General features: G+C 37.6%; 2 protein-coding genes across 4 annotated transcripts; both read right to left on the bottom strand.

Moving 5' to 3' along the window:
• Positions 1 to 3,573: 3,573 nt before the first annotated feature.
• LOC110925008 (formimidoyltransferase-cyclodeaminase-like) lies at positions 3,574 to 6,126 on the bottom strand. Its single transcript, XM_022168982.2, has 2 exons — positions 5,691 to 6,126; positions 3,574 to 4,198 (listed from the first exon to the last, which is right to left on the bottom strand). The coding sequence occupies exons 1-2, from the start codon at positions 6,064 to 6,066 to the stop codon at positions 3,690 to 3,692; spliced, it is 885 nt and encodes a 294-aa protein (XP_022024674.1). The 5' UTR covers positions 6,067 to 6,126; the 3' UTR covers positions 3,574 to 3,689.
• Positions 6,127 to 9,079: 2,953 nt separating this feature from the next.
• On the bottom strand, positions 9,080 to 12,465 carry LOC110922915 (formimidoyltransferase-cyclodeaminase). Of its 3 annotated transcripts, XM_035986592.1 has the most exons (3): positions 12,315 to 12,465; positions 10,562 to 10,943; positions 9,080 to 9,824 (listed from the first exon to the last, which is right to left on the bottom strand). In XM_035986592.1, exons 1-3 carry the CDS (start codon positions 12,411 to 12,413, stop codon positions 9,190 to 9,192), a joined length of 1,116 nt encoding a protein of 371 aa, XP_035842485.1. In that variant the 5' UTR covers positions 12,414 to 12,465; the 3' UTR covers positions 9,080 to 9,189. The 3 variants fall into 3 exon arrangements, with proteins under 3 accessions (XP_035842485.1, XP_035842484.1, XP_022022798.1); XM_035986591.1 differs by lacking the exon at positions 12,315 to 12,465 and having other exon boundaries at positions 10,562 to 11,115; XM_022167106.2 differs by lacking the exon at positions 12,315 to 12,465 and having other exon boundaries at positions 9,080 to 9,701; positions 10,562 to 11,104.
• Positions 12,466 to 21,381: the final 8,916 nt, after the last annotated feature.

The following is a 21,381-nucleotide window of genomic DNA, read 5'->3' as shown; positions in this document are numbered from 1 at the left end:
TGTCGAATGAGCTGTTATTAGGCTGGAGGGTGTGGTTGGAGTCCCCTAGGGGCTTTATCAGGCCACGTCAGCGCCACCTAGGATCCACCTCAGCCATAGAGCCCCCTTTAATTTGCACGGTGTGGATGAAGCCCTCTATTAAACAAAATTAAAAAAATAAAAGATTTTATTGGTTTAAATCAAGTGGGCCCCACCTGATAAAACCCTTCTCCCTCGTTACTATGATGGAGCCCCTCCTATAGCCCCCCCACCCCTTTAAATCCGAGGGTGTGGAGGTATAGCGCCCCAGGGCGCTATAGATGATGAGTTGGCGGGGGTGGCGCCCCCACACCCTCCGACCTTACAGCTATTATTACCTCATGGTCTAGATACGAGTGGTTTATAAAATATAATAATAATAAAGGGTGGAGATACAATAGGAAGTTTATTTGGCTAGGAAGGCTAGGAAGTGATCTTGACCATCCATTAAGTTAATCAAGGGCTAAGATTAAATCAGGGAAATTGAAAGGAAAAAAAGATGCGCGTGAGTTTGTTCAAGGGCATTCTAGTCAATCCAAGCCAATAGTTTCTCTCTCCTCCAATTCCCCCCCATTTTTTAAACGTTAATAACTCTTTCATACGACATTATTTTTTTATAAAAATTGCACCAAAAAAACGAGCGTTTTTTAATCTTTAAAACGAGTATACTATTGCTATATTTAAAAAAAAAAATTTAAAACCCAGTTGCGTAAAACGCAATAGAAAAACCACCAGCAGTTTAATTTTTCTGATGCGTTTTTAGTACAGCAGTTTAATCGAAAAAAAAATTTTCCGAGCTGCCCAGCCAGGGGCTCTGCCCCTTGGACCCCGCCAGGGCTGCCGCCCGCGGACCCCCGCAAAGATCGTAAAACGCAATGACTGAATCAAAAACCCAGATCGTGAAAATGAAATTAAAGAATTTCTTACATGGATCGAAGCTGTCACACCCCGATTTCCACGTGTCTCACCGGTGGGCCCGGTGGGGGATTACCGTGACGATGTTGGCAACAATATAGTCAAACCACACAATTATATAATGCACAGCGGAAGCATAAGATAAATATATAAATTTCAACCTCTGATTGTAATATCAAAATGTATTACAGGGGTTGGATATATCCACAGTGGATCGTAAATAAACATAAAGTATTGTTCCATCAGATACTGCAATCAAGCTTGCGAGGCTTATCCCGACGCTAGGGAGCTAATACCAGCCAATTACGTTTAGGTACCTGCACTTAATCTTTTTGGGGAAAATACGTCAGTTTACACTGGTAAATACATTCAACTGACACATTTGAAAATGTTTATTAAAATTGATTTGAATGCACAAGGCACAAACTCTTTTATAACTTGGGAAAATTCATAATGATCTTGTGAACGTTTTACATGTTCTTTTATGCGTTCAGTAGCCCGGGTCGTGCCGGGTTAAAGATTTATAGACACACCACGTTTGCGTAAAACCGTAGTATAAAAACCAACGGCTACGTCTTTTAATTTTAATGTCGACACTTTATACCGGGTGTACGCCTACACCGGGATGTCGATGGTCGTGGCCATTTCGTAAAATGATGCCAAGGATATCCGGGACAACGGTCATTAAACCCCCCAAAGGCTTATAAGCAACAAAACTGTTTAAATGAGCCAATCATATTTAATCAATTAACCACCTAAGCGATGGAATTATATAATGCTCAATTAAGCGGTATTAACATACCGTAACCCAAGCCCATATAGGGGAAATAAGTTAAAGTATTTACCTTTGCAAGTATTAATCCTTAATTTAGATCAAGTCACCGATAGCTTTTACTGGGGCTCCTAATCTGGAACGAAGGTTTTAATTAACCTCTTAGAATCCTAACGGTCCTTATATTAGCCGTAGCTTAAACCGGTTGATTTCGATACATAGATATGGTTAATTCGCACGAAAAGGCGAAAACCAAGAATGGAGTATGATTTGGACCCAACAAGTTCAGTGACTTGTTTTATATGGGTTTATAGTTTATACTCTGGATTTTGGGGTTCAAATAATATAATTTGACCATATGGGTGAAGAAGCTGCTCTTTGTTCATGGAGTCTTGAAGAGGAAAGCGAATTCAAAAGTTTGGTGATCAAAGCAAGACAAGAACTGGCGGATAAAAGTAAGTCAAGACACGAAATCATGAACAATTTCTGGAGAAGAGCTTCTGAGTCAATCCCTACAAAAACAAAAGGTGATTTAGTGAGCTATTACTTCAATGTTTTTGTTCTTAGACGAAGAAGTTACCAAAATCGCATTATGCCCGAGAATATAGATAGTGATGATGACGAACAGGACATGGGGCACGAAAAGATCGATGCTTTATCTATCAAGAATACACACTGCATGAATCTTGATGGGATCGATTCCGTGCACTAATAAAGTACAACGACGATGAACATGATGTCTAGGTCGTTTTGAAACGTGTTTGGGTATGAAAAGATCCATGCTTTATCAAGGCATTGATCTTAGAACCTTAGAATCTTGAATCTTGAATGTGTGCAAAACCAATGTTAACCAATTTTGTTGTGTAGAATCGTAATTTTGACAATGTTAGTAAAAGGCCGTGGTTATGGCGTTTCTTTGCCGAAACCTATGCTTATTAAGGTGTTTGTTTTTAGTTGTATGAAAATTTCATTCCTTTCCTATAATCATGTTTAAAGTCGGGTTAAATAATGTCAAACTAAAGGGTCGGGGTTGGGTCCAATTGGCAAAGCCATTGGAGTTAAGGTGTTGCTCCCCTTGAGGTCAAGGGTTTGAGTGCCATCGAAGGCGGATTTGATGCAATTTGAGCCGTTCAATTTTTTTTTTTGTCAAACTAAGCAAATTTCTCTCTTTTATAAGTCAACCTCAAAAACTGAGTCGAATCACAACTACACAACACATTAGGTGAATTGGCGTCGTTGCCTTCTTCACGCTTATGTTTCTGTTGGGCAATACTTGTGTGGATATTAGGGCTGTTAAAATAGTTTGCAACTCGAAACTTGCTAGAAAAAGGCATGCTTGAAATCAGTCAATTTGAAACTGAGCCGAGCTTAAGTCAAGGCCAGCTTTGAAAATGAGCCGAGCTTAAGTCAAGGTCAGCTTGCTCGTTAGCTCAAGTAACTAGTCTAAATAACTTACTTTATTTCAAGTATATTAGGAGGTTCCATGTTCAAAAAATGAGCTGAGTTCGAACCTAAGGCTGCATCTCAGTTGAAAAGTTTGAGTTAAACTGTCTCGTCTAAACTTAGAGTCGAGCTCGAGCTGGCCCTGCTTCGGCTCGTTAACAACCCTAGCGGATATAGGTTTTAGATAATCTATGTAAATTATTTCGACATTTTATTTTGATATGCATAGTTTTCAATGCAAATGTGCACAGATATCAACTCGACGTCAAAATTTTTGGATAGAGTAGGGTCACGTAATAAAACACGTTAATATAAAAAATATAACACAATACATTGTCACTAGAAGATTAATAAGAATGAATTCCATGTTCTTCAATTCGTAAAGAAGGACAAAAAAGGCATCTGTTAGATTTCACATGTATGTATTATGAATATAATGCTTTTTGTTTAAATTTACAGTGTAAATAAACTGGTTATACATTTATGTCCATAAATGTGAAGATTCAAGAATGAAGAAACCATATAAGTGACATGAAAATGGTCAAGAAGAAGTCAACTTGAGGTAAGTTTGAATTATGTGATCCTGAGAAAGATCAGTGAAATACCCTTTCCCAACGCTCACACCCGCCTCGGTTCCTAGTTGTTCAACCAAACCCTGAACTTGCTCACCACCAACCACACTTGGTTCAAGCAGATTACAAGCCACCTCAATAACATTATTATCATGAACCAGAGCCATTGACTGAACAGATGCAAGTCCACCACCTCTTCCACTTACCCTCTTTGCAATTCTGCGAACCGTACCAATGTCGGTGCAGAACACAGGGATGTTGTAGTTATCAACCCATCTGGTTGCTCCTATGACAGCTACACCCTTGGCTTTGACCGCTTGGGTTGGACCTTCATCTGGTTCAAGTGGTAGAACTGCTGACTGTAGTCCACCTGACCATTGATGGCCAGTTGCATTTGGCTTGAAGTAGCCGAGATCCCTCCTGATGGCATCCAGTGATCTTTGTTCTTTATGAGCCGCTCCGTATGTGTAGGTAGGAACTGCAGTCCATGTTTATGAACATTAACATGAGATTTATAGATAAACTTAAAAGTAAGACATTAAAAGAGTCATGTTTGAAAATTGTGCGAACATTGGATGTAACAAAAAGGCGCCTAAGTGTGCGATGCAAGGTTTTGCGCTTTTGCATCAGGAGGTCGTACGTATAGCGTATATAGAGGTTATTTATATATTAAACAAGATATAGACATTTTTATACCTAAATTTTGGTTATGTAATGATGGAACCTATGAGATATACAAAGAAAAGTTATATACAAATACATTGCGTCAGCTCTTAGGACCCGTTGTCTCTCGGTGCGCCTAGCGCTCATTAATGACACGAACACAACCCCTTTAACCTAAAATTTTATTTTTACATATACCAACAAAACTACAAATATACATAAAAGCAATGTTTTCAGAACCGGACCGGAGGTCGACCCGGTCGCCTTTTGGGGTCAAAGGTCGGACCGGTCCGACCGGTTCGACCGGATTTAAGAACCGGATTACGTCATAAATTATATAAAAATGTATAGAAAATATAGAGGTCACTTAGCATTTGTTGCTTCAAACGGTTCATTATTATTATTATTATTATTATTATTATTATTATTATTATTATTATTATTATTATTATTATTATTATTATTATTACAAAACCGTAATTTCGGTTAGACATTTATATTTTTTACCTATATTTCAAAAAACTTAGTTTATATTTTTCTAAAAGCTAATAAAAAATTATGAAATAATCTATCTTGAATAAATAAAAATACTAAAGTAAATAATTTACACTCGTAAGTTGTAGAAAAGATTAAGTAATAAAAATTATTTATTATGTAACTTTAATAGTGGAAGTGTGTTGTCTTGTCATGTCAAATCTATGCATGTCTTCTTTTCACTAAAAAGAAAAAAAACTAATATAAAATGGGTTAATTTTCAAATAGGTCCCTATTTATCTAGATGGAGTTACTTTGAATATTTAACTTGTCTTCTTCATTTTACTGTGTTTTTCTTCGTCTTCATCATAGCCTGAACGACATGTGAGTCACCGGCGAGAAACAACAAGATGCTTTTCTATTTTCATCATTTCTCTCCTATTTACATCTTACAGGTTAATGCTTGAGCATCAAGTTCTCGACGTTTGCCGGAAGTCGGTTCAACGTTTGCCGGAAGCCGGTCCGACCCACAGCGCTGTGAACCGCCGGCCCGACCGCCCGGCTACCGGCCCAACTACGGGCCCTTTGCTGAAACGGCCCAAAATAGATAACCGGCCCGCTGCAGTCTCCGGTTCCCGGCCGGACCGGTCCGACCGGCCGGCCCGGTCCGGTTTTAAAAACGTTGCATAAAAGAATTACGATTAAACTACAAAACTTGATATTGTATCTCTTTTATCTTTCAAATTTTGACATAATAGTTTAAGTTATAACATTAGAAAAATTAAGCATAAAATAAAACGGTTAAACAGGTCCCGCATAAATGAACTTCAAACCTTGGAGTATGGAACCAACGTCCTTAGCAAGATCTTTGGCAGTGATGGCAACTTGGTCTAGAGATGTTGAAGCTAAGGGATGGAAGCAGATATGGTCAACAACACCCAGGCGAGGATGACTTCCACTATGCAGGTCAAAATCAATGGATTGATAAGCTGCTTTGACCATTGAGAAAACTGCTGCATTCTTGGAAGAAGAATCTGAGGATTTGGAGACGAGTGTGTATCCTACTCTGTTGTAAGTGTGATCTTCAAACTTGTTAACAATGGGGGCATCGGGAAATAGTTTGGCAGCTCGTTCGATGGACTCCAGAGCAGACTTGTTCCGTGTCTCGGATATGTACACTTTACAACAAGATAGCGCCGATTTGAGCATTCTGTGGAGCAACACAATTGGTTTGTGATTGGGTGAATAAATATAAATATTGAAGTTAAGTTGTTGTTTGGTGGATTTGTGACCGATGGTTAAGCATTTGCTTTTGTGGGTGGGATGGGATCCATACCCTATCCCCACAACAAGACTTCACCTTACAAACATTTTAGATGCATAAAATTAAGTAAAACACAATTTCATTAATTTAAATTACAATAAACTAAAGATTAAAAATAACAAACAAACTTGAAACTTAAAAAAAAACCTAAAAGATTAAAAATAAAAAAAAAACCCTAAAAGATTAAAAAAAAAAAAAAAAACCTAAAGTTGAAGGGCCAATTCCACTTTCTATAAAGTTTACGTCTATGTTTTAGTAGAATTGACAACTATAGTTCTTCAACATTTACATGCGACTCCAATATAAGTTTCAAATCACGGTTTTTTCTTCTTCCAGCAAGTGGTTAATATACATCTCATCTCTTTTTATTATGGATTCCCTCTTACGCATCACTTTGTCCTCTACTTGCACCATTTTTCTCGTCTTGTAAACGTAGATGGCATCAGCCAAACAATGTTCCTTTCCTTTGCTTGATGTCGAGAATGTTGCTTGATGAACCATTCATTGAGCTTGTGTAATTTCCCGATTATGGTGTTTTTGTTCTTTTTTGGGAACGTCTCCTCGTTGGGCCTTGAATATCCATCGACGGAATTGGCACCGATTTCAAATTGGATCTCAAAATCTCCCACGGGCCGGTAATTGAGGGAAAGTTTTCTTGTTAAACTTTTTTTGTGTAGTCTTTTAGGGCAGCCCTGATGACAACACTCGCATCACCTCCACTTGGCCAATTGCAGGTTTATAATGTAAATTCATGAGTAACTTAAATTTCAATAAAAACGCAACAACTTGAAATACAAATAAAAAAAAATACCTTTCGAATGTAGCATTCATCTGACTCATTTTTTTGTTTAAATCCATCCACTTCAAAGTGAGTTGATCAATAGTTCAGTTGGTTCCACCAAGCAACTTTCCAAAATGCTCAAAATTCTGATGCCAATATATAGTTTTACTTTGCTGATCTTCAACCCTACGATCTTCAAAAATTTGTAAGAAAGACTTGCATAAGGCTATCTCCTACTCCTCTGTCCAACTTTGTCAAGTTGACCTATTCGAGAACTTTTAGTCCGTTAAGTTGTTATCGATCTTGTCTTAGTTGTCTACGTCGCTACCATGTTTATACCTGAACCGTCATGTTGACTCCTTTCCATCAAAACAAAGAAATACTGAACACCATTATGGTCATCAAAACTACACTATTTATGCCAATGCACAAATGCTAAGAAGGCCATTATTGCCATCATCACTACACTATTCATGCTAATCACTACAATATTTATGCTAATGCACATTTGTATATAAGTGATAAACATCAAGTGACGTCCTTGTCGTGTCACTTGAACAATACAAGCTATAGGGAGTATGTTCACTTTTTGTTCAAAAATAATAAAAAATAATAAAGATACCTATACCCAATTGATTCAAGCCAATGCCTTTCTAGAACTTGAACCGCACCCCTTATTGCACGAACCTCCGCTGCTAGAATAACTAATTAATCATTGACCGTTGTGGTTGAAGATCGTGTTTAACACGCGTCCCTTAAAACAGATTGCGCGTCTCTTCTTAGACGAAGGCGTCATCTCCCGGGTACAACAACCAGAGCAATATATGTACTATCGGAAATGGCACACACACCCGAGGTTACACCGGGTTAAGGTGTTTTCGGTATATGTGTAAAAATAAAAATATAAAGTTGGTGATTGTAAAAGAATTAGAAAGCACTCCCCTCTAAATTGTGTAAAACGTTTTGACAAAATAGTTATCTATATAACTCATAAATACAATTGTCTATTGTAAAAAATCATGAAATACAATTATCAACAACTCAACTTCGAGCATCGATATCCCATTCATCTCAACTTCGATTTCGACGTGGTTTAGTTCGCTTGTAAAACTTTCACATCAATTATCTATATAACTCATATAAATACAATTAGAGTAAATTGCGGTTTTGGTCATTGTGGTTTAGTATTGCTATATTTTACAAAATCCAAATGTCTTGCAATTTACATACCATGGTTTCTATTTTATTGTAGTTTTGGTCCACCACACTAATTCCATCCAAATTATAGTTAATTCTTGGACACATGAGAGACATGTGTTGGGTATTACCAATGTGGTGGACCAAAACCACAATAACTTTTGGATTTTAGCAATAACCACTAAACTATACATGGACCAAAACCGTAATTTACTCTTGTTAGTTTTATTTACTTTAAACATCCAATTTCATTTATCTATTTAAAAAAAAAGAGATAGCTAATAAGAGTAAGTTGTGGTTTTGATCCATGTGATTTAGTAGTTATTGCTATATTTTACAAAATTCAAATGTTATTGCGGTTTTGGTCCACCACGTTGATAATACCCAACACATTCCTCTCATGTGACCATGAATTAACTATAAGTTGGATGGAGTTAGTGTGGTGGATCAAAACCACAATAAAATAAAAATTTTGGTATGTAGATTTCAAGACATTTAGATTTTGTAAAATATAGCAATAACCACTAAATCATAGGGATCAAAACCGCAACTTATTCATACAATTATATATTGTAAAAATTAGCGAAAAGTTTATTTCCAATAATATATTTTCAACACAGTACACTGAGGATTTTGCTTTTGCATTAGGAAATACACATGTGACATGTGCATATAATTTTCTCCATGATTTTGTAACATTTTATTTTGATACGTGTAGCTTTTAATCTTTAATACACGTGTGAATGTAGTGGTTTTGGCTTTGAATATCCCACGAACATGCATATGATGTTTTTTGTTTACATAAACTAGTCCTACGCTTCATACACTTGCGCATATCATCGTGTTTAGGTTTTATATTTTAAAGTTGATGTATATTACATGCATACATATTTGTGGATTTAACACTTCAACCGAAAATATCAACTAAAAATTTGAGGGGGCATTAATTAATAAGACTTTATTATCCAGCCGAAAACATGTTCAATTCAACAATTAATTACCCACTTATCCGATTTGATAAGTTTATATATCAAGAGGAAGAAGTCAACTTAAAGTAGGTTCGAACAATGGCATCAGGAGATAGATCAGTGAAATACCCTTTCCCAACTTTCACACAAGCCTGTGCTCCTAGCTGTTCAATCAAACCCTGAACTTGCTCACCACCAACCTCACTTGGTTCAAGCATTTTACAAGCCACCTCAATAACATTATTATCATGAACCAGAGCCAGTGACTGAACAGATGCAAGCCCACCGCCTCTTCCACTTACCCTCCTTGCAATTCTGCCAACCGTACAAATGTCGGTGCAGAACACAGGCACGTTGTAGTTATCCACCCATTTGGTTGCTCCTATCACTACTACACCCTTGGCTTTCACCACTTGGGCTGGACCTTCATCTGGTTCAAGTGGTAGAACTGCTGCCTGTAGCCCACCTGACCATTGTTGGCCACTTGCATTCGGCTTGTAGTAGCCGAGTTCCCTCCTGACTGCATCCAGTGATCTTTGGTCTTTACGAGCCGCTCCATATGTGTAGCAAGGGACTGCAGCCCAGCCCAGCCCATGGTTACAAACATTCATTGGCGGAGCAACACTAGTACACAAACACCCCTTAACATGGGGCTGGGGCGGGAGTGGTTTGAAAGTAATGTTAACTTGCCATGTCACTTTAACACCAGTAAAGTTAGAAGGATACAATTCAAATCCCTTATCTTCAATTCAAATATGGGATTTCTTATTAATTTTAAAGGCATAAAACTTTAATTTTATCAAATATATTGATGTTATATTTAGTTTTTATATAACTTAGTTATGTTTTAATTGATTATATGTTGTTATATGCAGTTAAAAATCGAATTATTCTAGTTTCTTCCATTCTTCGTTTAGTCACCACTTAAAGGTACAATTTTACTTTTTTTACATTTTCCTAGATATATTCTATTGTTATTTGATTGTTTATGTATTAGGAATCTAACTACTATGTGGAACCCTTCAAACCTTTGTCGTTTTAGAGTTTTAGTTAAAGATATAATAAAGAATTAAAAGTTAATTTAAAAAGTTTAATTTCAGAATTAATCTCCATTGATCCCTTATATAATTTTTTTTATATAGTAAAACATATATATAATTTTTCCAACAAACCAATGGGCAATGGGGTAAAAAGTTTTCATAAATATTATCGTAAATATAGGATTTTCCTATGTTATAACTTAGAGTTAAATACATACTTAGTCCATGTGGTTTACACAAAGTCACAGAATACTAATAGTTTAAAATCACCTTTTAGGGTATTAATTTTTGATTTTTTAACAAACGATCAGCTCCTCCGCCAACAACGCAAACATTAGCATGCAATTTACATATATATAACCTTAAAAGTAGGTAAGAAAGTAATGAAGCAAACCTTTAAGCTTGGAGCCAACTTCCTTAGCTATAGCTCTAGCAATAGTGGCAACTTGTTCAAGAGATGTTGCAGCCAAAGGATGGAAACAAATATGGTCAACTACGCCAAGGCGAGGATGACTTCCAGTATGCAAGTCAAGATCAATGACTTCATAAGCTGCTTTCGCCATTGAGAAAACCGCATTCTTCAAAGAATCTGATGATAAGGAGACAAGGGTGTATCCAACCCTATTGTAGGTCTCGTCTTTAAACTCGTTCACAATGGGGGCATCGGGAAATTGTTTGGCGGCTCGTTCAATCGACTCCAGAGCCAACTTGTTTCGTGCCTCAGATATGTAAAGTTTACCGCAACAAAACGTGGATGTAGACATTAATTTCCAATCCTTTTTCGAACAAAAATAAGTTGAGTGAGTATTTAGGGAAAGATGAGCATTGAGCAATACTTGAACCGAATAGTACGTCCAATGTTTTTGAACAATTGAATATACTGGGTGGATTTGGTACATATGTACACATAGGCCACTCAACTTATTAATAAAAAAAAGTTATTATTTTCTGTATAGTAAAGCAAACAAACGAAAAGTTGGATAAAAAATTATTTGGCATCCACAACCCAACACGTGATACTTGTTATTGTAAACATGCATACCTAATAAGTTGCAATAATTATAACAAACAAAAACATCAACATCATTTTTTTGTAAGTTTATACACGGTTTGCATGAAAACGTACCCCATCTACTATGTCACACTCAAACAAACACTTCATGTTAATTACCGATGGAGTTTCATTTTTATTTTATTTTATTTTAGAGTGAATTTCAAGTTTTGTCCTTTATCTTTAGGTCACTTTGCAAGTTTTGTCCTTTATGTTTAAATTTGACGAGTTTTGTCCTTTATGTTTAAAAATCAAGCACGTTTTGTCCTTTATGCTTGATTTTTAAGGACAAAACGTGCTTGATTTTTTAAACATAAAGGACAAAACGTGTTTGATTTTTAAACATAAAGGGTAAAACGTGCTTGATTTTTAAACATAAAGGACAAAACTCGTCAAATTTAAACATAAAGGACAAAACTTGCAAAGTGGCCTAAAGATAAAGGACAAAACTTGAAATTCACTCTTTATTTTATTTTATTGTAACTGTGAGACCCGTATTGGACTCCATTTTAAGGTCAGAGGATGGTAAAACTCGAGACCTCTTTTATTAAAGTGTAAATTACTTTTAAATTTATTGATTCTATAAAATTATTATAGGAGTAAAAAATCTGAGATAAAGGAAAGAAAAAGAATATAGACTTCTGCATGAGAAAAAAAAAAAAACTACCAACGGAAAAGATAAAGAACTCGGTTCCTTTAAAACTTTTAGTTTTATATAGTGAATATTTTATGGGCTCTTTTTTTTTTCTTCTTTTTAATGAGTAACCTTTCTTCGCAAGCCACACACTAATAACATGTATCATCAAATACAAATCCACAAACAAAACGCATTATACATTGTGGCGTGATAGATAGCCGGTCCATCCCTTTTGGTAAAGACTTTTAAGCTGGTGGGTGTGGGGGTGGTCCATCACTTGGTGATGGTCCGTCATGTAAGTGGCCACATCATCGAGGGGCCATCACCTCACCCACCAGCCTAATGGGCTTGCAAGCTTCGTTTTAATACATTTTTCATGATTAAAAAAGGAAAAAAAAAAGAAAGAAACATGCCATAAACTTTTTGACACAAGTTTAGACAGAGAAAGATAGTGTGTACTTGGAGTGTCGAAGTGACAAATTCAACGCTGATGATGAATTCAGATATGCCAACCCTTGAATCTCCGATTAATACCACCTTGAGAAGAAAATTGAACATAAAAAAAAAGAGTTGCCACCAAAATTGAATGATGGAGATTGTGAACTTGGTTTTGAACTTGTGGGGTTGTGAACTTATAAAGGAAAGTGGTTATGATGAGAACATGGTTTTATAAGGTTATTCTACACGAAAAGTAATTCATAAGAAGACAATTAGTGTATTACAAAATTGTTTTTTAGGTTATTTTTATTTTGTTACTAACGCATTTGAGTGTTTGTTTGTAACCTACCCAATTGAGGAAAATGGTATTTAGAATTAAAACTAGAGTGAACTATTCAAGGATTTTCTTTATTCAATCCTTAATTTTTATTCCCTCTTTGATAGGAAAAAGTTAAAAAGCAATTGATGATAAAGTTTAAAATATGCATCATATTTTGAAATTTCAATAAAACATAATAACAATTCAAATCTTGATGGGGTATGATATTGGACCTGACCCGAACGGTCGGACATTTCCGTTAGTTATAGTCTTTTTATATTAATATTTATTATTATGCTTACTAACTCAACCGCAAGGCCAAATATGATGTAGTTTACACTAGATTGGGCTGAGGACTTATATAGATAACCTCTAACTGGGTCTGGCCCATTGAGGTTATCTTAATTTAGTATTTAAAGTTTACACTATTGATTATGAATGTTGGTGTTGTACATGTTGATTATGTTGTGGGTGATTATACTTTTCAGCAGTGTTGTAAAAGTCGCTAGGCGGTCCCTAGTCGGCCGACTGGGGAGTTGGGAGTAATCGGAGTACTCGGAGAGTACTCGGGGAGTACGCGGACATGGTAAATATAAATAAAATTAATTGTTATATATTATTTATGTGTTAAAATAAGCATAATTCATGTCAACTGGGTATAATTTAAAATGAAACATGTTTAAAGTTCAAATATTCTGAATACAAGTCCGACTAGTCCGAGTACAAGGCCGAGTAGGCCGATTTTGACCGAGTTTGACCGATTAAAAGTCAACAAACCACGTTGACCGCCTAGACCGACTAGGCCGACTAGGCCGACTAAGCTCCGACTAGGCCGATTAGGCGCCGACTAGGACCGAGTACTCCCGAGGCCGACTAGTTGAGACCGCCTAGGAGGAAGTCGCCAAGGTGGAGGTCCGAGGACCGAGTACTCGCCGAGTACTCGGCCGAGGAATCCGACTTTTGCAACACTGCTTTTCAGCTATGTGATGAGTATCAATTATTGTCGGAAAGTGAATGACGTGTCGTAGTGTAGGGGCTAAATATGTAACTTGGTGTTCTATATAAACACCATTTCTTTGTAACCCTAGTTCTAATATAATACAATCTCAATACAATCTCAATACAATTCAAACCATTACAAAGATTAGTCTCTATACCCGTTAACATGGTATTAGAGCAGAGTCTTTGATCCTTGAACACTTGTTCATCATCTACAATCCCAGCCAATCCAATCCCAAATCCTAATTAAAAAAAAAACCAAAACCAAAAAAAAACAGAAAAAATTGTTCAACAAACCGTTCAACAAAACCAGGAAAATCGTTCAAAAACATCAACCGCGGCCCGTTTTCTGTGATCGAACGCTCCTTCTCAGCCATTATTGATTTGTTTTCGTTCCAGTTCTGAGTTGTTCGTCGTTTTTTTTTTTTTGGTGTTTTTCGGGTCGGATTTGTGATCGGAAACAGTAGATGATCATTCATAATAGATGATCGGCGACGGATTTGTATGATTCGTAAGGGGCAAAACCCTATTTTTTTTTATTTCTCTATTCCCCTTCACTCCACTTCTCAATCCAAACAACCGCCGTTTTTTTTTTCCTTTGCAAACCCTAATCCAATAAGTGATATTGGAAGTTTCCTTTTTTATTATTTTGATAAATACAAGCCTCCTTTGATAAATACGCTAGTGGACCGAATTTATTATGTTGGGGTGTTTTTTTTAAATCTTGAACGCGAGTTCAAGTTGCCCGGCGAATTTGATAAATACGCCGGTAAGATAACGTCTTCCTCGGGCGTTGTTATTCTGGCGGATTTGAGTGGTCCAGCATATTTGCTTCCGGCGTAATTGATAAATCTTGAACGCAAGTTCAAGTGTCCAGCATATTTATTGAATACGCTGGTTTGTTGTCTTATCCGTAGTGACAGCTTATTTACAAAAAAAAAAAAGAAAAGAAAAGAAAAAAATGGAAATCAATCACGGGAAAAACAGTTCGTGGATATTCGATTCTGGTGCCAATGACACCATGACATTTGAACGATTGGACATACAGTCAATGTCTAATCCTCAAAAAACTCAAATCCATACCGCGAACAATGGAATGATGCAAGTAAAAGGAGGAGGGACTATTGAAATTTCACCAACTATGAAATTATCAAATTGTCTCTATGTTCCATCATTATCACACAAACTGCTCTCCATTAGCCATATTACCAAAGAGCTGAATTGCACGGTACTAATGCATCCTACTTTTTGTCTTCTACAGGATATCAGGACGGGTGTGATTATTGGACGTAGTACTGAGCGCCAAGGATTGTACTATGTGGATGAAGTGGCTCAACAGGGTACTGTGATGTTGGCACATGGAACCGAAAACCGGGAAGCCTGGCTATGGCATAGACGTTTGGGACACCCATCTGTTGGCTATTCGCACCTTTTGTTTCCAAAACTCTTCCCCTCAAATGGGAAAATAGATTGTGAAACCTGCTTTCGTGCTAAAAGCCATCGACAACCTTTCAAACCTAGCAATACGAAAGTTGCTTCACCCTTTTCACTAATCCACTCTGATGTGTGGGGTCCTGCTCCTGTGATGGGGGGGCAGGGTCTCCGGTACTTTATACTATTCGTGGATGATTGCACTCGCATGACATGGGTATATTTTTTAAAAAACAAAGCCGAAGTTTACGAGAAATTTATCACGTTTTATGCTATGATTCAAACTCAATTCCAAACTCAAATTCAAATCCTTCGATCCGATAATGGGGGGGGGGGGGGAATTTGTCAATACATCCATGAAACAATTCTTTAAAACCAAAGGATTAATTCATCAAACCTCTTGTGCTCATACCCCCGAACAAAACGGTGTTTCCGAACGGAAAAACCGCATTATTCTTGAAATGACTCGAGCTCTTTTAATTGAATCTCAGGTACCTAAATCGTTCTGGCCGGAGGCGGTTGCAACCTCTGTGTATCTCCTAAATCGGCTCCCCACAAAAGCTCTTAAATTTACGACTCCCTTAGATTGTCTATCTAAGTCTGCAAGTATTCCCCATCCTCTTACACTTGAACCTCGAATCTTCGGGTGTACAGCATTTGTTCACATACCCAAAACCAACCGAAACAAGCTTGGTCCATGTGCTGAGAAATGTGTATTTGTCGGTTATGGGATCGATCAAATAGGTTACCGGTGTTATAATCCAAAAACTCATCAAATGTTCACCACAATGAATGTTGACTTTCTTGAAACAAAATACTTTTATAACACCCAACTCAATGGTGAGGGGGAGAATGAATGCATAGACACTCTGAGTTGGCTAACCCAATTCCCATCATCCGAAGAAGTAACAACAGAAAACCATCACAGTACTCCGAGTCAGTCACCATCAAACACAGCTACACAATCTGCGGAGCGCAGTACCACTGAAGATAGTCCATCCAACATGATACCTGAGGTAAGAAATAATGAGAACTCTGAATGTACTACGTATGTTGAACCAAAAGTTGAACATGTTGAACCAGCCGTTGAACAGGTTGAACCAGTTGCTGAAGAGGTGGAACCAGTTACTGAACATGTTGAACCAGTTACTGAACATGTTGAACCAGTTACTGAACATGTTGAACCAGCAGAGACAACCGGGAGATATTCTCTCCCCCCAAGAGAAAATAGAGGAGTTCCTCCTAAGAGATACTCTCCAGAAAAGGTGGCTCCAAGGTCTAGGTACCCTGTGACAAACATTGCCACTGGCAACTTGTCTAAGGAAGCTAAAGCTTTTGCTGCTGCCTTGTGCTCTGAACAAATGCCATCTACTACACAGGAAGCCTTGAAATCTGAAGAATGGAAAAAGGCCATGGAGACCGAAATGGAAGCTCTCAAGAAGAATAACACGTGGGAGAAATGCACCCTTCCACCAGGAAAGAAACCGGTGGGATGTCGGTGGGTGTTTTCAGTTAAACATAGACCTGATGGCACGATAGAAAGATACAAAGCACGGCTGGTCGCAAAGGGTTATACTCAGACGTATGGAATTGACTACTCTGAAACCTTCTCCCCAGTAGCCAAAATCGACACAATCCGAGTTCTTTTTTCAATAGCTGCCAATAAAGGTTGGCCTCTTCATCAATTTGATGTAAAAAATGCCTTCCTTCACGGTGAACTGAACGAGGAAGTCTATATGGATGCTCCACCAGGATTCAATGAGAATTTCAAGGCTGGAGAAACGTGTCGGTTGAAGAAATCACTGTATGGGCTTAAGCAATCTCCTAGAGCTTGGTTTGGAAGATTTACCCTTGCTATGAAGAAATATGGCTTCAAACAAAGCAACTCTGATCATACCCTATTTCTGAAACGTAGGGGCAGTCTTGTGACCTGCTTAATTATCTACGTTGATGACATGATACTGACAGGAAACGATGAGGAGGAAATGTTAATGTTAAGAGATAAGCTTTTTTCGGAATTCGAGATGAAAGATCTGGGAAGATTGAAGTACTTTCTTGGAATTGAAGTTCTGAGATCTAAACAAGGGATTTTTATCTGTCAGAAGAAATATATCCTTGATCTGCTGGACGAAACCGGAATGATTGAGTGCAGACCGGCAAATACCCCAATGGTGGTGAATCACGGCCTACACATGGAAGATGGAGCAAAACTAGCAGATAAGGAGAGATATCAACGAATGGTGGGAAAACTGATATACCTCTCCCACACTCGTCCAGATATAGCTTATGCTGTAGGAGTGGTGAGTCAGTTTATGCACCAGCCCCAAGCGAGCCACATGGAAGCAGTATTAAGAATCATCAGGTATCTCAAGGGAACAGCAGGTCATGGTATACTGTTTAAATCAAATGGGCACTTAGAAATCCAAGCTTATACAGACGCCGACTGGGCAGGGGATAAAGGAACGAGAAGGTCAACCTCATGATACTTCACCATGGTCGGAGGAAATCTAGTTACCTAGAGAAGTAAAAAACAAAAGGTAGTCGCCCTATCTAGTGCTGAAGCCGAATTCCGAGGGGTTGCACGTGGCCTAGCAGAGATTCTGTGGATTCGCAAACTCCTAACAGAAATTGGCTTTCTTCCTACTACAGCAACCAAAATCATGTGCGACAATAAAGCTGCTATATAGATCTCAGAAAATCCTGTCCAACATGATCGAACAAAACATGTGAAGGTAGATCGACACTTCATCAAGGAGAAATTGGAGGAAGGTATCATAGAGCTCCCATATGTACAGTCAAAAGATCAACTCGCAGATATTCTCACAAAAGCTGTCAACGGGAACGTTTTTAGTAGCTGCTTGAGCAAGTTAAGTATTGGTGATCCCACTACTCAACTTGAGGGGGAGTGTCAGAAAGTGAATGACGTGTCGTAGTGTAGGGGCTAAATATGTAACTTGGTGTTCTATATAAACACCATTTCTTTGTAACCCTAGTTCTAATATAATACAATCTCAATACAATTCAAACCATTACAAAGATTAGTCTCTATACCCGTTAACAATTATTAGATGGATTGTTTTTGGTTGTCATTATTTTTTAGCGTTAGTTTGTGGCATTGCAGTTTGGTTAGCTTACCTAAGGTGTTACATGTATATTAGTATGTTATTTTTTTCATTAACTATGCAATTGTGATACATGTATATAGGCAATGATGTTTTATATTTTGGTAGAGACAACCGAGAAGGCTTGGAACAAGCAACTAGTTGTACCCAAATTTATAAGCCTCTCAAGTGAAATTTGCTACTTGGTCATTGCACGTTTATGTTGCGATTAAATAGTATATTAGTATGTTATTTTTTAGTTTTGTGGTTTGCGATTTATATTCAAGTTTCCAAGCTCATTGGCGAAGTCGAATGAGCTGTTTTACAGCTATTATTACCAGCGCGACTTCAAAAAAGCAACTAGTTATACTATACTGATGTCTACGAGCCTTCTTATTGTAATTCGATAAAGAGTTTGCACTTTTTTTCAATCGTTACTATTTAATTGAGCTACATTTTAATTAAGATTAATATTTTACGTTCAGAAAAACTGAAAGTCTAATTTAAACGAAGATGTGCAAGTTTTTAAACGACCAAGAAAGATAGCAGAAAAATGTTGTGATATCACTAGGAAATTGAATGGGTTAACAGAAAGAGTGAGTATTATTCGTCGGAAGCAGACAGAATTGCAAGTTGCAATTGACGCGCTTAACGCACGTTACGAAAAGCCGCATTGAAAAAAATAGAATATGGTTAAATATATTACGTCTTTAGTACGTTGATTGTAAATTTTGTAATGTATTTGTATAAAATCAATATTATAATCTATCGTTTATGATTCACTTTTTTTTTCTTTTGTTATGCATTTACGGTGTATAACACTACTTAGGGCTGTAAACGAACCAAACGAACACGAACAAGGCCTTGTTCGTGTTCGTTCGTTAAGGAAATAAATGTGTTCACGAAGGGTTCATGAACACTTACCGAACGAGATTTTATGTTCGTGTTCGTTTATTAAGGAAATGAGCGTGTTCGCGAACGGTTCATGAACACAAATAAATTTGGCGAACGCGACGAAGGATAAAGATAGATGGCCCAGAGAGTAGCACTCGAACTTGAATCCCTTATTGTGGAACGGAGGTCGATCGTATTCGCTGATGTAAATAATGAGAAATGAAAGGGAAATGATGCATAAAAAAGGTGAAAGTGGGTTTCGTAGTTTAATTGTTAGGGTAATTGATGTGCGTGAAGTGTGTTATATTTTTAGATATATATTTAAGCCCTTTTTACACTTTTAGCCAAGTTTTAAATTTATAAAACACGATATTCACTAACACTAAACACACATATGGGCAAGTGCACCCATCGTGGACGTAGTATAGTGTTGGTAAGATACCGAGGTCGTCCAAGGACACAAGAGCTTTTAGTACCGGTTTATCCTCAACGTCTAATCAAATCAAAAAGGTTAGAAAAATGTTTTAAACTAAGAAAAGTAAAAACTAACTAAATGCTGAAAATAAAAATAAAATAAAAACAGATAGACAAGATGAATCACTTGGATCCGACACGTGTATTAGTATAACCTTTGATTATTTTCGCACGTTTGCACTTGTTTAAGAGATTATCTTAGTTATTGTAGTAGGCCCCTCTTTTGAAGGCGACGTTACCCTCAACCCAGTAGTTTGAGTCAGCAAGGATACAATCCTAAAGGGTCGGATTATTGAAAGATAATGAATTAAGTTATTAATGCGAATTGTGGTAGGCCCCGCTTTTGGCGGTGACGTTACCCTCGGCTAAGTAGTCTGAGTCAGCAGGGATACAGTCCTAAATAGCCGGGTTATAGTATTAATAGTAGTTAACTTATGAGGGGGTCAAAGAGTTTGGATCCCCGCCATCCAATACCTATGGGCATTGAAGGAGATCCTACTAAATTTGACCCAGGTCCCAAGCAGGACCTCTAAACGCTGAACAAGGGCAAGACCCTTACCAAACCGTTCCCTTAACCCCCGACCAGGTAGCCAACATACCTCCATATAGACCGTGGAGATATGAATGGTGAAAATCTTTTATTTTATATAGACAGTAAAATAATGCCAAGACACCACGGACAAACGATAAGGAAAGATCACCTTCAACATAAGTAACTAGTTATTAAAGTCATTAATACAAAACCAAATAAAAAGTGCAAAAGATTAAAAATAAAAAGTATTATACTAAACACTTGTCTTCACCAAGTGATGTAAGAGACTTAGGCAAACATGGCCTTGATTGTCAAGAACTCTTACGATCAATCTTGGATCTCGAGACGACTCACACACTCTACGATGGACAATGGATGATGGTGGTGGATGATGGTGTTATGGTGGTGGTGGGTGGTGGATGAGGTGTGAGAGAGGTGGTGTGCCAAGGGATGAGAGAGAATGAAGCCAAGCTCCTCTATTTATAGGCTGAACAGAAGGCTGGACACGGCCCCGTGCCCGTCTGACATTCTCTCTCTTCATTAATTGTAATTGCGAATTACAATTAATGCGCCTGCTGTACTTTCACCACGCCCCCGTGCCCGCTGGACACGGCCCCGTGGTGGGCAATGGAAGCTTCTACTGGTTTGTCTTTTCTGCTGCTTCCTGGGCACGCCCCCGTGTTCGCTGGACACGGGGCGTGTTCAGACTCTGTTTCTTCTCCTTTGCCTTGGGAGGTGCCGTTGAGGGTCCGGGCAGTCTACTTTTGTTCCTTTTCTTGTATTTATGGTAGAATTAGTTGTCTTTTTGCTTCTTTTGTGATTTTGAGCTCATTTCATCCTGAAAATACAAAAGGAAGACAAAAACACTCTTTTTCCAACATTAGTACTCAAAAAGGGTTAGTTTTATGCCTTAATTGATGTGATTTATATGTTGCATTTTACACACATCAAATACCCCCACACTTGAACTTTTGCTTGTCCTCAAGCAAAACTCTTTAAATGTGGCTTACACTCCCAAATGGAATAGGTAGAAGAGAAGTTTTTAGCTTGTCCTAGAGTGTCGGGGATCCAAGGTTTTTATAGGTTTTATTTTTATTTATTTACAATCCTATTCGTTATGATTTATTTTGAACGTTTCATAAGATAAATTACTTATTTGGGCATAGCATGCCTTATTAAAATTCCATTTATATACAAGTTCACATACCTCACGGGAGATCACTCAACACTCGGCCGAAGGTGTATATTTTTAGTGAATCACTCGAGAGCGGCATGGAACTTACGCCTTCCATAGGCTTGCCAAGCAATCAATCCTCCTCCTTTTTAACTTTTTACCTT

Source organism: Helianthus annuus, chromosome 17 (assembly GCF_002127325.2).
Source record: "Helianthus annuus cultivar XRQ/B chromosome 17, HanXRQr2.0-SUNRISE, whole genome shotgun sequence".
Taxonomy (NCBI): domain Eukaryota; kingdom Viridiplantae; phylum Streptophyta; class Magnoliopsida; order Asterales; family Asteraceae; genus Helianthus; species Helianthus annuus.
This window is presented reverse-complemented; position numbering and strand designations above follow the sequence as displayed.